Source organism: Triticum urartu, chromosome 6A (assembly GCF_056163025.1).
Source record: "Triticum urartu cultivar PI428250 chromosome 6A, HENAU_Tu73, whole genome shotgun sequence".
NCBI classification, from domain to species: Eukaryota; Viridiplantae; Streptophyta; class Magnoliopsida; order Poales; family Poaceae; genus Triticum; species Triticum urartu.
This window is the reverse complement of record NC_141878.1, coordinates 11,574,212-11,591,754: the sequence shown is the minus strand read 5'-3', so window position 1 is coordinate 11,591,754 and position 17,543 is coordinate 11,574,212. Positions and strand designations below refer to the sequence as shown.

Below are 17,543 nucleotides of genomic sequence, written 5' to 3'. Positions count from 1 at the left end.
TCATCGGGTCTGACACATTCAGATCCGTGTGAACTTTGCGTACTTTCACTAAACCCTCTTCGACATGATGTCGAATGAGTTTATATTTGCGTTGAATATGTCTTGTCTTATGGTGCGAACTTGGCTCCCTTGCCTGAGCCACAGCGCCACTATTATCAGAATAGATCTCCATCGGGTCCTGGGCACTAGGAACCACACCAAGGTCTTCAAGAAATTGCTTGATCCATATCGCCTCCTTGGAGGCTTCTGAAGCAGCAACATATTCCGCCTCCGTCGTAGAATCCGCCAAAGTCTTTTGTTTGGAACTTTTCCAATCTACTGCGCCACCGTTAAGTATGAAAACATAGCCTGATTGAGATTTGATGTCATCTGGGTCAGTCATGAAGCCTGCATCAGTGTAACCACTTACAATGAGCTCTTCATCACCTCCGTACACAAGGAGTAAATCCTTGGTCCTTCTGAGGTACTTAAGAATACCCTTGACTACGGCCCAGTGTTCCAATCCTGGATCACTTTGGTACCGACTGCTAACACTTAGCGCATAGGAAACATCCGGTCTTGTACATAGCATGGCATACATAATAGAACCAACTGCCGAGGCATATGGAACATCATTCATTTGCACTCGCTCATCGAGAGTCCGAGGACACTGATTCTTGCAAAGCACTGTGCCAGGTGACATGGGGAGAAGGCCCTTCTTGGAGTTCTCCATGTTGAACCTTTTCAACACCTTGTCAATGTACATGCTTTGGCTAAGCGCTATCAGGCGTTTTGATCTATCTCTATAGATTCTGATGCCCAATACATATGCCGCTTCGCCTAAGTCTTTCATTGAAAACCTCTTTTTCAATGAGTCTTTTATTTCGCTAAGAAAATTCACGTCATTTCCAATCAACAATATGTCATCCACATACAAGATTAGAAATGCTTTTGTGCTCCCACTAAACTTCTTGTAAACACAAGATTCTTCGGCATTCCTGATGAAGCCAAACTCTTTGACCACTTCATCAAAACGAATGTTCCAGCTCCTTGATGCTTGCTTCAGGCCATAAATGGCTTTCTGAAGTTTGCATACCTTTCCAGCATCCTCATGAATGACAAAACCTTCTGGCTGTATCATGTATACATCCTCTTTGAGGTTTCCATTTAGGAAAGCCGTTTTGACATCCATCTGCCATATTTCATAGTCGAAATAAGCAGCAATTGCTAGCAATATCCGAACAGACCTAAGCATAGCTACGGGCGAGAAAGTCACGTCGTAGTCCACTCCTGGAACTTGCGTGAACCCTTTCGCGACAAGTCTAGCTTTGTGGATAGTAATGTTACCATCCACCTCCGTCTTTCTTTTGAAAATCCATTTACAACCAATCGGCTTTACGCCTTCTAGAAGTTCCTCCAAGTTCCAAACTTGGTTTTCGTACATGGATTCCATTTCGGATCTCATGGCTTTGTGCCATTCTTTTGAGCTGGGCCCCGCCATCGCTTCCTTGTAGTGCGCAGGTTCATCGTCTTCAAGAATGAAGATTTCGTTATGAAACCACTCAGGTGGCTGGATAGCCCTACCTGATCTGCGCGGTTCAGTTACAACATTGTCTGAAGTCTCCGCATCACATGCGACAACTTCCGGCTCAGTTGTAGGGATAATTAGTGGAATTTCTTCCGGTTCCTTAGCCATATCAACGGTTGCCGAAGATTCACTAATCTCATTAAGTTGTACTGTCCTCCCACTCACTTCTTTAGTGAGAAACTCTTTCTCAAGAAAGACTCCATGTTTTGCAACAAACACTTTGTTCTCGGAGGCGTGGTAAAAAGAATACCCAACTGTCTCCTTGGGATAACCTACAAAGTAACATTTGTCTGATCTGGGATCAAGTTTGCTTGGCTGTAAACGCTTTACATAAGCTTCACAACCCCAAATTTTGAAAAACGACAGGTCGGGTTTCTTCCCGTGCCACATCTCATGTGGTGTCGTCTCAACAGATTTAGACGGTGCTTTGTTTAGTGTGTGAGAAGCAGTAAGTAGTGCGTGACCCCAAAAAGACATCGGAAGATTTGTAAGAGACATCATCGACCTTACCATGTCCAACAAGGTTCGGTTACGTCGTTCCGATACTCCGTTTCTCTGTGGAGTTCCGGGAGGCGTAAGTTGTGAAATGATTCAACGGTCACTTAGATGTTGGCCAAACTCATGACTAAGATACTCGCCTCCGCGATCAGACCGCATAAACTTAATCTTTTTGTCACGATGATTTTCTACCTCATTCTGAAATTCTTTAAACTTTTCAAAGGTTTCTGACTTATGCTTCATTAAGTAGATATATCCATACCGACTTAAATCATCAGTAAAAGTCACGAAGTAGAAATACCCACCCCGTGCGGCTGTGTTCATTGGACCACATACATCACTATGTATTATTCCCAATAATTCACCCGCCCGTTCAGGATGACCCGTGAACGGCGTCTTGGTCATTTTCCCCATCAAGCAAGCTTCACATGTGTCAAATGATTCAAAATCAAAGGACAGTAAAACTCCATTTTTATGGAGTCTTTGCATGCGTTTCTTTCTGATGTGGCCAAGACGACAGTGCCACAAGAAAGTGGTGGTGGTATCAGCCTTCTTAAGGCGTTTAGCATTCACGTTAAAGACATCATTTCCACATTCAAGATTTAGTATGAAAAGTCCCCCAACAATGGGTGCAAATCCATAAAACATATCCTTACAATAAAGTGAACAACCATTGTTCTCAGACTAAACATGATCCGGAGATAATGTTTCTACACAACAATGGAACAAAATAACAGTTACTTAGTTCTAAGATAAATCCTGAAGGGAGACGTAGAGGCATACTGCCGATGGCTTGAGCGGCGATCCCAGCGCCGTTCCTGACGCGCATCACGACTTCATTCTTTGCCAGCTTGCGCACCTTCTGAAGCCCCTGTATCGAGTTGCAAATGTGAGCAACCGATCCGGTATCAAATACCCAAGACTTAGAATTTTCGCTAGCAAGCAAAACGTCAATGACATTAACTTGTATAACAATTATACCTTTTCCAGTTTTCCCGGTCTTCTTATCTTCCAGATACTTCTTGCAGTTTCTCTTCCAGTGTCCTGTGCCCTTGCAGTAGAAGCACTCAGTTTCATTCTTGGCTCCGCCCTTAGAGTTGCTTTGGGAGCCAGTCTTACCGGCGCCCTTGCCCTTCTTTGGCTTGCCTTTCTTTTTGAATCTGGCGGTTTTATTCACAAGAAACACTTGCTTGCGATTTTTCCGCAGTCCTCCTTCTGCAGTTTTCAGCATGGCGAGCACCTCTTCCGGTGTCTTCTCCATCCCTGTCATGTTGTAGTTCATGACAAAACTATCGTAAGACGGGGGGAGTGAAGAAAGCAACATGTCCATCATATGGCCAGGTGGAAGTGGAAATTCCAGGGCTTTAAGCCTTTCAGAATAGCCAATCATTTTGACCACATGTTCGCCAACTGAACTACCCTCAGCCATCTTGCATTCCATCAAAGCCTTCATGATATCAAATCGTTCATACTTTGCGGTTTCCTTGTATAGAGCATCCAATTCCCGGATCATATCACGGGGTTTATGGAATTCAAAACGTTTTTGAAGCCCTGGACTCATGCAAGCTAGCATGAGGCACTGCACTAAGTTGTGATCATCATCCTTAGTGGCCCAGACATTTTGTTCATCTTCCGGGGCCTCTGCCGCCGGTTTAGCTGGAAGAGCAGTTTCAAGCACGTACAATTTCTTAGCGCTCCTGAGGACAATCCTCAGGTTACGGACCTAGTCCGCATAGTTGTTTCCAGTCGTAGTTAACTTCTCTTTCTCTAACATCGAGCCTAAGTTGAACGCGGTGTTGCGAGCCATTTGATCTACAACGGAAAACACAAGTTTCACTTAGACTTTATTTATAATGAAATATGCACTAGTGAATGAACATTTTTATTCTAAAATGCACTCCCACTCAAATCAATATCTCTCAAAATTGATTATGAGTGATTCAAGATCCATGTCTTGATTATTCTCCATTGGTGTAACACCACTGATGACAAAAATCTTAACCGGTAGGCCAACTTGCCAATCACATCACTATGTGACTCTTGTTCATCTTTCGATGCGTGTGTTCCGAGCTCATGACGGTCATGCTTGAACGTCAAGACAACCAAGTGATCTCGCTGCGAGGTCTCAACTCATCCGCCTCACACTTCTCTAATCGTTCGTACCCGTGTGACACGGCGCACCCCGAAAAGATAGGTGCCGTGACGGTGCTACACTTGGGAGAACACTATCTACTTGATATCTTTAAGTGAGAGATCACCCTAATAAAAGCGACTACCGTGCAATAAAGAAGGGTGCATCATAGGGGATAAACATCTTAGGCAATTCATAATTAGCATGATATGGTATAGCCCTTTCTGACAGAGAAGTCTTTCAATTCTTCATCTTCGACATTTGCATCGGTGTTCACCTTCATGAAGATTGCCACCACCTTGTCGATGCACCAGATAATATTGCTATCTCTATAGCTAATAAAATAAGTGCATTACTTAAGGTTGACACGCAGGTCATTAAAGTGCAATCATATGGCTCCAGCCATCATGCCGAATCATGACACGCAGGTCATGTTAATTACATCATATAGTCATCTCATACATAATCAAATTGAATATGAGCATTGCTATACCACATCATATGCACATCCTGCAAAACCAAGTTAGACGCCTCTAATCGGTTTATGCAAAATTTTATTTTACGTGGCTTCTAAGGTTTTGACTTAAACCGCAGCTACTAACGTTTTATCATCAAGTATGATTATTCAAGTTGCTAGATTAACATCTCGAGGTGTATGAAACACGAGATAATTAAATCTCGAGCCCCATACTAAACTTCATCATACGCATGACCCCCGTGCAGATCATATCTGCAATGCCCTTTCATCTGCGAATTTCATCTTTCTTTTGACTATGGCAGAACCCAAAGAACTGATAGCACTTCCATGATCAGTCAGGCTCACGGATTGCCAAAACTTTGTCAAATTCCACCATGCTGTCTCGAGATTGAGCAAACGCAAATTCTAGGGAAGCAACAAGAACGTCGGGTAACTGATTTCATCTGTCACCCGCATAAATAATTTTCGGCAATAGATCTCATCTACTCCAAAATTATATTATGCAATACCCATACATCTCCATGTATTCTAGATCGTAACCTGCATCTACGCATAGCACGTCTCTTGATGCCACTGTAGGGGAACGCGACAGAAAACGAAAATTTTCGGTATAGCGAGCACGCCCAGGACCACTAAGGAGACTGCATACAAGGTTTGATCTGTTCCGTACCGACTCGAAGCGCAACGGAAGAAGAGTCGGTGGAGATCGTTGGTGCAGATCCCCGCAGCTAGGATTTACAACCTCCCAACCACGAGGATGTACTCTCTTGCCGGACAGCCCTTCGGGAGGCGGTCGGACAGTCCCCCGGACGATGTCGCGGACAGCCCTTCGGGAGGACCCTCGAAACTCGAACGGAGACTCGGACAGCCCTTCGGGAGGACATTCAAACAGCCCCTCGGGCAAAAGACCGAAACTATGACCTCTCTACGGGGTTGCACACATATGGTGTCAGCTATCCGGTAGGGCTTCGCCGTCTAGAACTAGTTCCTGCCGAAACCCAGACAGCCTTACGGCTCTACGAAACTCTTTTCATGGAGGGAGAGAAGAAGCCATATAATGCATGGCATGTGTATGAGAGCAAGGGATGAGCTTTGGGCTGCCCACTCCTCCTCTATTTATAGGAAAGCCAAGGGGTAGGGATGGCTCACAAAAACCCAAAATGCCCATGCAAATGTCACACATGAAGGGCATAATGGGGAGGGAAGTGGAGCTCCATGGAGCCCCACACATGTGGCCGGCCAACCCCCTTGGGGGGCCCCATGAGGAGCATCCTTGGCCCCCAAGCCCTTCTAGAAGCCTTCTGGAAATATCCCAAAAGGTGACTCACCATAAAATATCCCAAAAAGCACTTTCACTATTCACGACGACATTTTTCAGCGTCCGTTCGAACTGAAAATATTTATGTGGGCTTAGAACATTTCCAGTACCCACCATAATAATTTTCAACGCGTTCCGAAACAATTCCGGTTTTAGTGATTTTCATCTGCGAAACGCATCTGAAGTGGCTCCGGCAGCTCCGGAACATTTCCGGTTTTTATCTCAGAAAATTCCAAAAAGCTTCCAGAAAGATTCTGGCACCCTCCAAGAATTATCAGGCATTTTCCGAAACCAATTTGACTTAATGGTATATCCCGAAACAACTTTTCTGTATCATTGAAACTCATCCGATGACCTCTCTCTGCGGTACGATTCTGCTGTCCGAAACTTTTCCGGTGTCCGAAACTTTTTCGGTGATTTTCTCTCAGACTCCCTGTCTAGTATTCAGCAGATAGATGACCCTTAAGCGTGTGACCCTATAGGTTCGGTGAAGTATAGACATGACCTGGAACCTCTTCTGATCAATGATCAACATCAGAGCCGTGGACACCCGTATTGACCCCTATACCCACACGAATGAATATTCGAGTGAACCTCCAGTTGCCGTGAGCTATTCCTATTGCTTCGCGATATGTCACAAACACCTGAGGTGAGATTTATTGCATTCCTGTGGATCAACAATTTGTCCACCATGCAAGTTACCTCGTTACCGGTTTTGTTCTCTTTTCTCGTTCCCGTGTTCCGGCATCCCAGTGATCAAATCACAATGTGTCTGGCCAGACGATGATGGATACCGTTACACCGAGAGGGCCCGAGTATATCTCTCCATCGTCGGAGGAGCAAATCCCAATCTTGAGCTATCTCGTTACTTGCCATACTTTTCTGTGAACCCGTAAGCCGCCGTAATAGCCACCCAGTTACGGATGACATTTAACATACCCCAAAGTTCACGAAGCAAGTATGAAGGAACTCGATACTCTCATGATCTAAGGAATTATGCAAACATTAACTTCTCTGTGTTATTAACCATTAACTTGTGACGAATGTATCTCATAGCATAACATCAAATTGGGTCGATTCAACACAAGTGTTCTACTAATAATTGTGCCCTCAAAATTGCCGGCATAGTCATGCCCATGATCAGGAAAACAGGATCATCATGCAATACTTGAGCCAGTCATAGAGGCTTGACTAGGAATACATTTTACCGTTTATTATCCCACACGTGCACATGAGTTTCCCTCCAAGCCTCGTTTTATTTGCAGACTCGAGAATCATTGCAGTTATAGCATGGAACATAAACCTTCATTACAAACCAAGAGATACAAAATAACTGATATTACTGCCTCTAGGGCATATCTCCTACATGGTCTTCATTGCTCCTCTGCATGTTCACACTCGTGGTTTTAAAATCTCAACATGGCAAGAAAAATATACTACTAGTAATACTCGCGCATCTTGTGGGCAACATTAAAGCACTCGTCTGCCATGTTAGAGCATCTCCAACAAGATAAACTACTCATACAAATGCATCTTGATGTGTGCAACGCATGGGCATTTTGCTAGTTCTAAAAACCTTTCCATCATTTGCCACACTACTGGTTGCAGATGAAAAACCTACCCAAGCAAAGCGCGATAAGAGCGACGCACAATTACAAGCTGATATTCTGTTGGACAATGGAGGCTATAACAAATTACTTTTACGGGAACAATAGCACCCAGGAAATTTGAAGGGTAGGTATGAACAAAATTGGAACTGCACATGTACTGCTAAGTGATGCAATACACACATTACCAATCGAGGAGGAGAACGATGGTCGCGGCGGCCTCTGTGAGTCATGGTCGGCAACGGGAGTCAGTTCATTGTCCACGACGGTGGTACTTCTGCGCTTGGCGTCGGCTTCTGGGAAGCAGATCCGATACCGTGGAAGACGATGCCGGGGAAGAGGCTCCGTGTACGACGACGACGGTGGACCGGCTCCAGTGCGGCGTATGAGGTCGTCAATGAGGCAGATGCGCTGCGGTGGACGAGTGCACCGATGTAAAGGGGAGGAGCACGAAGGTTGCGGTGTCGTGGAGAAGTCTATTTTGCGGTGGGGATAGAAATTGGGGAGTATTCAGGTGTACTACTCTGGGTGCCGGGGTGGGGTTGGCTGGGTAGGGTGAACCTGAAGTTACGAAAACAGCCCCCTACCAAGCGTCATCCGTAGGCCTGTTCCAAAGGCTATGATGGTAACTTCCCACTGCTCGAATCAGGGTCGGGGAGATTTTCGTGCCGACCTCAAAATTTTGTGACACTGGACTCCCTGTGTGGCGTGTTGAGTGATTCGGCTAAGCAACTAGCGAGTAGTAGTAGTAAACTCTGCATATTAGGTTTGACCGAAGTCAAACTTCCTAAAGTTTGACCAAGTTTATAGAAAAATATAAACATTTACCATAACAAATATGTATGATGTGAAAGTACATTCAATAATGAATCTAATGGTATTTATTTGTTTTTGTATATGTTAATATTTTTTGTTATAAGCTTTCTGAGAGTTTACAAAACTTGACTTTGACCAATGCTAATACGCGGACTTAAATAAAAACGGAGGGAGTACACATTTGTTTTCTTAGTTTGTAGTGAACTAATCATTTGTTGAAATTTTGAAATAAATATATTAGGCTATTGACTTCGAATGTAATGGTCTATACAATTCAATAGTTACAATCATTGTCGAATCCCAAGATGTACACAAGGTCTATAGTACTTCACAACATGCTCAAACTCACATAATCCCAGTCAAATGAGAATCTAAATGCATTTCATAGTTATTACTTTGTAGGATGCAACAAGAACAACCATAATTCTACATCAGCCATTATAGAAGCAACATTTTGACATATCCCAATGTGTGAATGAAACGTGCAGAGAGAGCTTTTGAAGATGGAGCAGATAGGGCAGGAAAGATTGTATGTATGTGGACGAGAGAGTAGGAATCAAACCTAACGAGACAGAGAGAGGGAGATAGAGAGAGGAAGAAGTTAGGTCTGTGAGAAAGATGCATACATGTAATATACATGAGATGCGTGTGCATCTGGATTCAGTATACGTGGAAGAAGAAGAGACAACATGTTTGATGAGAGAGCAGGAAAAACATGGACGAGAGGGGAAGGATCTCGTGGGTTGAGGGATTGACAATTTTGTGCGGGGGAGAGAGGGATTGGTAATTTTGTGCAAGAGAGCGAGAGAGGGCGGGGGAAGGAGTCAATCAGCCGTCGTCACATCACCCTGCTTCCAAATGACCCCGCATTCTCTAGCGTGGTGTGGTCGCCGTCTTCGATCTGCTCGTTGCCCTCTTTGAAGATTGAGGTGTTGTGCATGTTGGGGTGCAAAGAAGCACAAGCGAGAATGGTCGCTGTCGGTGTCAAAACCGGCGGATCTCGGGTAGGGGGTCCCGAACTGTGCGTCTAGGCGGATGGTAACAGGAGACAAGGGACACGATTTTTTACCCAGGTTCGGACCCTCTCGATGGAGGTAAAACCCTACTCCTGCTTGATTAATATTGATGATATGGGTAGTACAAGAGTAGATCTACCGCGAGATCAAGGAGGCTAAACCCTAGAAGCTAGCCTATGGTATGATTGTTGTTCATCCTATGGACAAAAACTCTCCGGTTTATATAGACACCGGAGAGGGCTAGGGTTACATAGAGTCGGTTACAATGGGAGGAGATCTACATATCCGTATCACCAAGCTTGCCTTCCACGCCAAGGAAAGTCCCATCCGGACACGGGAAGAAGTCTTCAATCTTGTATCTTCATAGTCCAAGAGTCCGGCCGAAGGTTATAGTCCGGCCATCCGGACACCCCCTAATCCAGGACTCCCTCAGTAGCCCCTGAACCAGGCTTCAATGACGACGAGTCCGGCGCGCAGATTGTCTTCGACATTGCAAGGCGGGTTCCTCCTCCGAATACTTCATAGAAGATTTTGAACACAAGGATAGTGTCTGGCTCCGCAAAACAAGTTCCACATACTGTCGTAGAGAGAATAATATTTACACAAATCTAATCTGCTGACGTATCCCGGAGCGTGACATCACACCACGACCAAGCCTTTATTCGAATCGTTTTTACTGTCCCACCTCAGCGCGTTTTGCGAGGTGGTTTCCTTGGCACGTCTTGTCGAAGCAGAGATCGTGTCCCCTTTATTTACGGGATTCTCATTAACACGGACGTGGGTAACCCAGTCGTGCCCGTTGGTACGTCTCCTCGATTAAAAGCGAGTCCCAAACGGTCACGGGGAGGGCTCTTGGTATTCAACCTCTTTATAAAGAGACCAAGGCTCAACTCCTTTCTTTCAATCTCAATCTAATCCGCCTCTTGCCTCGAGTTCCAACACCCAAAGCTCCAGATTTAGGCGCTTCAGACCTTCGATGATGTCCGGCTCCGACCTTCGAGGCCGATGGATGCCCTCCTTCGTTACGGAAGAAGACGTGCTAAGGCTGAGAGATGCCAGGTATCTAACCGGTGAAATCTCGCATAGGCTGCCTGCTCAAGGGCAGGTTATTCCCACTCCCAAGCCCGGTGAGAGCGTGGTATTCGTATCTCACTTCCTCCGAGGGTTAGGCTTTGCGACGGATCCCTTCGTGAGGGGGTTTATGTTCTATTATGGGCTGGAATTTCATGACTTAGCTTCGGAGTCCATCCTCCACATTTCATCATTCATCGTCGTGTGTGAAGCCTTCCTCCGCATTACTCCTCACTTCGGACTATGGCTCAAGACCTTCAAAGTAGAGCCGAAGATGATCATGGGACAGCAGGCCGAATGCGGAGGTGCTGTTATAAGCAAGAATGCCGACGCTCCATGGCCCGAGGGCTCTTTTCAAGAGGAGTTCAGCTTATGGCAACGAGAGTGGTTTTACATCACAGCTCCCAGGGGCACCAAGTGGGTGGCGCCACCTGCTTTTCGCTCGGGTCCCCCACCACAGCTAGCGTCATGGGTCAATAAAGGGTTGGACTGGGGCCCGTCCAAGGACGTGCTCTTGTTGCAGGGCCGCATTCGAGATCTCCTAGAAAGAGACATTAGTCTGGTCGTAGTGACGCAGGTCATGTTGATTCGCCGAACCCTGCCCTGCAAATGTCGCCCCCTCCGCCTGTGGGAGTTCAATCCAGAGGGACCACAAGCTCTCCAACATTTTATGGGCGCGACGCCCGTGGAGATGTACAAATTGTTCTTCGGATCACAAGCAATGTGTCCGGACTTGACCGAGGACGCAGGTCTGAGCTGCAATCGCCCGGATACTCAAGTAAGTAGCCATGTGCCCGGACGCGCTATCCGTATATTTATCATAAAATTGCCCTTAAAAGGAGTTGTCCCTTAAACAGGAGTGGATAGCGAAAGCAAAGCTAATCAGGTGTCCGGCCCCCCTCCTTGAGACCACGCCGGATCCCGTGTTGACCAGGATGCTGGAGGTTGTGCCCTTGGAAGAAGGCAAAGGGGGGCACAAGGAAGCTACCGCCTCCCCGAAGGAGGCTGCCAGGAAAGGAGGAATTGAGAATTCCTCTACCCAGGGGAAGAAGAGGACCGCCTCTGAAGACCGGGGGATCTTCTTCCGGAGATGATGGAGAGCGGAACGCCTCCCCCTGCGGTACAGCCTTGCAAGGCGGGTGACCCTGAGGTGTCGTCATGGAGGGTTTCTCCGAATCCGGCGGGGCCGGAAGGCAGTCATATGGCCCCCCAAAGCCCTCCGTGTCTGGCCTTCGAAAAAGGCCATCGGACGAGTCCGGCACCGTCCGGTGCACGGTCGGAGGAGCTGAAGGATCTGCTCGGGCGAGCGTCTATCTCAGAAGAACACCGTATGTTGATGGGTACGGTGATTGAAAGGATTTCATCCGCGGAGTGCGGGTTGCACGAGGCCGTCAGGAGTTTACTGACAGGTTTTGAGGTACGCGAAATGATGTACCTTTTGACCATTCCACATATATAAGATGCGCCCTGTGTAGATAGTAGCCCCTGAGACTCTGTGCGTTGTCAAAAGTGACGGCGCGCAGAGGATCATAACCCCAGGTATAATATGACGCATTTCCTATGTAGGTGGCGAAGTGTCCGGTGGCTAGCCGGACTGGTGAATTTGCCGAGCTAAAGCGGCAACTTGACGTGGCAGATGCCGACATCGCGCTTGTCAACAAGCGGCTTGACGAGGCACAAGGTATGTAATTTCTCTGGAGATACCTGGTAAGAGGAGCTTGATGTCTGTGTCTTACAACATGTGTGCTTGATGCAGATGGTGTCTCTGCCATGGAGAACCTTCGGGCGGAACTTGCCCGAGCCAAGGAGCAGGCCAGGAAAAGCGATGCGGCTGCCTTAAAGGCGGTTGAAGAGCTGAAAGCCGAATAGGCTGCTCACTGCCGAAGCAAGAAGGAAATGGCCGAGATGGCTGTAAAGTTGAAAAGCGCTGCCGACCGCTGCAAGCTTCTTAAAAAAGAAGATCGGGCAGAACAGACGGACCTGGAGAAGGCCACTACAGAGGCCAAGGATGCTCGCTCTGCGATGAGAGCTATGAAGGAGGAGCTACGTCAGGCCAGAGATATCGCGGCTGGAAAGCCCTTTATGCTGCGGATGAAGTTCGGGGATCCTAAATATGCTCTGTTGGACCGGTTGTGGAGTACGGCAGACACTTATCTGGATTTGGCGATGAGTGCCGCGGACGCGGCTGAACACTTCCAAGATCAAGAGGATCGCGAAGTGGAAAAGCTCTTCTAGTCGCAGTTCCACAATCCATTAACCGACCATTTGGCCGAATGGGCCAAGCTGAATAGGTTATCCGGACTCGCCATGAAGTATGTCGTGAGTCATCTGTGGCCGGAAAAGCCCGAGCCGAAAAGTTATTTTAGCTTGGTGCAGCAGTTCCTCGGTGCGGTGCCGCATATCAATGCAATGAAGAGGTCAGCATGCATAGAGGGTGCGCGGATGGCTCTTGCCCGTGTCAAGACATACTGGGCGGAGATGAAGGCCACCGCTGTTGCATCCCAAGACTCGGACGGAAGCCGAGTACTTGCCGAGCACTATTTTCAGGAAGTTCTGTAGGGCGCTCGTTTAATAGAGACGCAGTGCCCGAAGGATATTATGTTCGAATAACATGTGTTATTGTAAAAAATATTTTGATGGAATATAAAAGCTTTTTATACTTGTGCCTTCAAGAATTAAAAATACCTCCTGTGCAGCCGTTAATGTATATGTGTATATAACCTGAAAGATGGCAGTCTTCGGCTTCAGCCCCCACGCATATAATGCGGGGGTGTTCGCAGAAGGCGCATTTTCACACTTGATCCAACGTATTGGTCCAATTAAGGAGGTGATAGCGCAGTGAACTAGGCAACCAGACTATAATGCTTTATCACTTTCACTTAGCCATAGGAGTTTGACAGTGGGGCTACTATATAGCCCCTGGGGGCACCGCGCTCACCCGAATTCGGGGCGCGTGTGTGCCTGGCCGGGAAACGACCCTTCGTTAATACGGAGGAATCCTAAAGATTCCGGCAGGTCATCAAGTGGTTGACCAGTCTCACGCTATATCATGACAGTCAGTTTTCGGCTTTCTCTACTGAGGTGCTCGCCTGGCTGAACCCGAGCACAATCGCAGTAGTTCTCCTAGTGCCGCCTTAGCCGATAGAGCGGAAAGTAAGGAAGCAAAACACAGGAGCCGGGAAAACTCGCGACGCCGAACACTCCCTAAGGTATTCGGTCTTTTATGAAAACGGGCGGAACAGCGCCCTTGGTAATAAGCCCCTGATGTCCAGGTACGTGCAAAATTCTGACGTGGCCACATGCCAAGACGCCAGCCTCCTCCTCGGCTATACTGAGAATCCGGGGGATGTGTATCAACAAGAGACAGTAAAAAGGTTTATGCAGGGTCTTAATCTAAAAAGAATCCTGGAGACGGGTCCCTGCTGCACGTCTGCGCCTGTGTCTCTGTTGTGCCGTGTCCTGGACGGGCATAGCATGGTGTTCATCTATAAAAGAGAGGAACTTAGCTGGAAAAAAAAGAATAGTAGTGCGGAATGTACGCTGTACTAGATAAACAATGTATAATTTAAGATGGGTAAAATTGAGCCTTATTGTCGCGTATTTGACATACGCGGAGCCCCTTGTGTAGGGGTGTACGACTACTAAACCTTTATCGATTATATGTTTCCTCCGGACTCGCCTAGCCGTGTCCGTGGTCTTGAAGACCTGGTAGATGCTTTTGTTGGTGAAGCTATTTTAATGTATGGCTGCAAAGGCAGCCGCATATTCTTTCGTGCTCGAGGAGCACTCGGTATTTCCCTTTAGTGAGATGATGCCTCGTGGACCGGGCATCTTAAGAGTAAGAGATGCATAATGCGGTATTGCGTTAAAGCGGGCGAAAGCTTCGCGTCCCAGTAGTGCTTGATAGCTACATGAAAATGGGGCGATGTGGAAGGTTAGCTTTTCGCGACGGAAGTTATCACGGGAGCCGAACATAACTTCTAGACGGAGAGAACCCATGCAATGGGCATCCGGGCCTGGCGTTACTCCTTGAAAGGAAGTGTTGCTATGGCGAATTTTTGTTGGGTCTATCCCCATTTTGTGGATTGTGTCCTGATGTAGCAGGTTTAGACCACTGCCGCCGTCCATTAGGACATGTGTAAAGTGGAGTCCGTCAATTATCGGATCTAACATCAAGGCAGTCCAGCCTGCGTTCCGGATACTTCTAGAGTAATCCTGATGGTCGAAGGTGATCGGTTTTAACAACCAGTGGCGAACTCCTTTGGGATAGGCTGTATGGCGCGTATCTCTATAGGTGCCACTCTGTTTTTCCCTTTTGTCACGTGAAGTAAGTTTACTGTTTTGACTTCTTGTGGGAAATTCTTTTGTTTCCCGGTGCTCTGCTTGTGGGGTTCGTCATCGTCCTCACTTGGTGTGTCGAGCCCCTTGTGTTCGGCGTTGAGTTTGCCGGATTGCTTGAAGACCCAACAATCTCTGTGGGTATGATTTGCAGGTTTCCCGGGAGTACTGTGGATTTGACATATCTTGTCCAAGATTTTGTTTAGGTTAGATAGCTCGTCCCTATTATCCTTAGGGGCCAGCTTTTTCTGATTCTGCCGAGAGCTTTTGAATCCGGCGTTGACTGCCGTGCTCTTCGGGATGCTCCCCTTATTCCGGCGCTGGTCCTTACTGCATCGCGGTTTCCCATTTCCATCCCTGACTTCGGATGTACTTGGGTCGCTGGTGCTGCATCTTGCCAACCAGATGTCCTCTCCCGCACAAAAGCGGGTCATGAGGCTTGTTAATGCGGCCATTGTTCTTGGCTTTTCTTGGCCGAGGTGTCTGGCGAGCCATTCGTCTCGAACGCTGTGTTTGAAAGCTGCTAAGGCTTCGGCGTCCGGGCAGTCGACTATCTGATTCTTTTTAGTAAGAAATCTGTTCTAGAGTTTCCGGGATGACTCTCCGGGCTGTTGAGTTATATGGCTTAAATCGTCCGCATCCGGAGGTCGGACATAGGTCCCTTGAAAATTTGCCCGAAAAGCATCCTCGAGCTCTTCCCAACTTCCAATGGTGTTTTCGGGAAGGCTTTTAAGCCAATGCCGGGCTGGCCCTTTATGCTTGAGGGGTAAGTATTTTATGGCGTGGAGGTCATCTCCTCTGGCCATGTGTATGTGGAGGATATAATCCTCAATCCAGACTCCAGGGTCTGTTGTTCCGTCGTATGCCTCTATGTTTACGGGCTTGAATCCCATTGGAAATTCATGGTCCAGCACCTCATCGGTGAAACATAGGGGGTGTGCGGCACCCCTGTACTTGGGTGTGCCGTGTTGTTCGGATATTTGTTGTGTTGCATTGCTTACTAGAGCTTGCTTTCTTGGCCCGTAGATAGATCTGGCTGGGCCATCTTTGTGATGCGAATCCTTGGGTGGATCGCGTGCTGGCTTGGGTGTGGCGCCGGTTGCCGCTCTATGTTGGCCATGGGGTCGTCTATCCGACCGGGTGGCTTCCTTATTTTTTGATTGCGGGGGCTCCAAGGCCTCCTCATCAAATTCGGGCAGTAGCTTTCACTCCGGATAGCTTTTTGTGTGGCGACTGCCGCCGTATTTATCTGCGGTGTTGAGTACTTTGCTCCATCTAATTCTGAGTGCATCTTCCACTGTTTTGAGCTTCCGCTTCTGCTTTTTCAGGCTACGCGCAGTGGCGACGAGCCTTTTGTGTTTGTTCTTCTGCTCCAGCAATTTGTCCGGCGTGAGGTCGTCCGGACTATTATCTTCGCTGGGGACAGGTTGTTCGGTTTGTTTATCCAAGTTTCCCTGTTCGGACGGTTGCTCGATAGCATGTTCGTCGTCCGCCGGTTTGCCCTGTTCTGTGGCTGGGTCTGTATGGCTGTTGTCTCTGTCGAGGCGGGGCTTGGAGCGGCGTTTACGTCGCCGCTTTGACTTCTTTTTGAGGGAATGATCCCTCGTTGCGTCCCTTTGTTCCTCGTCGTCGCTTCCTTTAGGTGTGTCCACCATGTATACATTGTAAGATGAGGTGGTTGTCCTGTGCCCTATAGGCGCTGGTTCCTGTTCGTCTCCTACATCGTCGTCCATACCGTCGATGTCTTCGGAGTCAAAGTCTAGCATGTCGATTAAATCGTCGACAGTGGCTACGAAGTGGGTGGTGGGTGGGCATCGAATTTCTTCGTCGTCCGCATCCCAATCCTGCCGGTCGGAATCCGGCCAGGACTCTCCTAACAAAGAGAGAGACCTTAGTGAATTCAGAATGTCGCCGAAGGGCGAGTGCTGAAAAATATCCACGGCGGTGAATTCCATGATCGCCGCCCAATCGGATTCGATTGGCAAGGGCGCGGATGGCTCGGAGTCCGGAGGAGAGTCCAGCACCTTGGAGTCACGGGCTTCGCAAAGGATAAGGCTGGTGTTCGGCTCGATCGCCGTTGAGATTGCAGCCCCCGAGGCGGTGTCTAGCCACCCGTCCTCGATCAACGTAGTTGGCTCCGAACTAAGGGACGGAGCTGATGCGGGCGCGGCCTCCAGGGCACTGTTCGGCGGCAGAGCTAAATCATGCCCATCATGATAGTGCGGCGCGCTCGGCCGTGGCTCGAATCCGTTGAAGATCAAGTCTCCGCGGATGTCAGCCGTGTAGTTCAAACTTCCAAATCTGACCTGATGGCCAGGGGCGTGGCTTTCGATCTGCTCCGGATCGCCAAGCGAATTGGCCCGCAGTGCAAAGCCGCCGAATACGAAGATCTGTTCGGGAAGAAAAGTCTCACCCTGGACCGCATCGTTGTTGATGATCGGGGGAGCCATCGGGCCTAAAGATGACGACACAGAGGAACTCTCAATGAAAGCACCAATGTCGGTGTCAAAACTGGCGGATCTCGGGTAGGGGGTCCCGAACTGTGCGTCTAGGCGGATGGTAATAGGAGACAAGGGACACGATGTTTTTACCCAGGTTCGGACCCTCTCGATGGAGGTAAAACCCTACTCCTGCTTGATTAATATTGATGATATGGGTAGTACAAGAGTAGATCTACCGCGAGATCAAGGAGGCTAAACCCTA

The 17,543-nt window shown here is 47.9% G+C and overlaps 1 protein-coding gene across 1 annotated transcript; it reads right to left on the bottom strand.

Moving 5' to 3' along the window:
- Positions 1–2,901: 2,901 nt before the first annotated feature.
- Positions 2,902–3,795, bottom strand: LOC147963152 (uncharacterized). The gene is made up of 2 exons (XM_087526703.1): positions 3,047–3,795; positions 2,902–2,936 (listed from the first exon to the last, which is right to left on the bottom strand). The coding sequence occupies exons 1-2, from the start codon at positions 3,636–3,638 to the stop codon at positions 2,902–2,904; spliced, it is 627 nt and encodes a 208-aa protein (XP_087382829.1). The 5' UTR covers positions 3,639–3,795.
- Between the last annotated feature and the right edge of the window lie 13,748 nt (positions 3,796–17,543).

Coding starts and splice junctions, on each gene's coding strand:
- LOC147963152 (XM_087526703.1), bottom strand. CDS start 3,638: ATGCTAGCTTGCATGAGTCCAGGGCTTCAAAAACGTTTTGAATTCCAT. Junction 2,937..3,046: donor GACCGGGAAAACTGGAAAAG/GTATAATTGTTA, acceptor AACTCGATACAG/GGGCTTCAGAAGGTGCGCAA.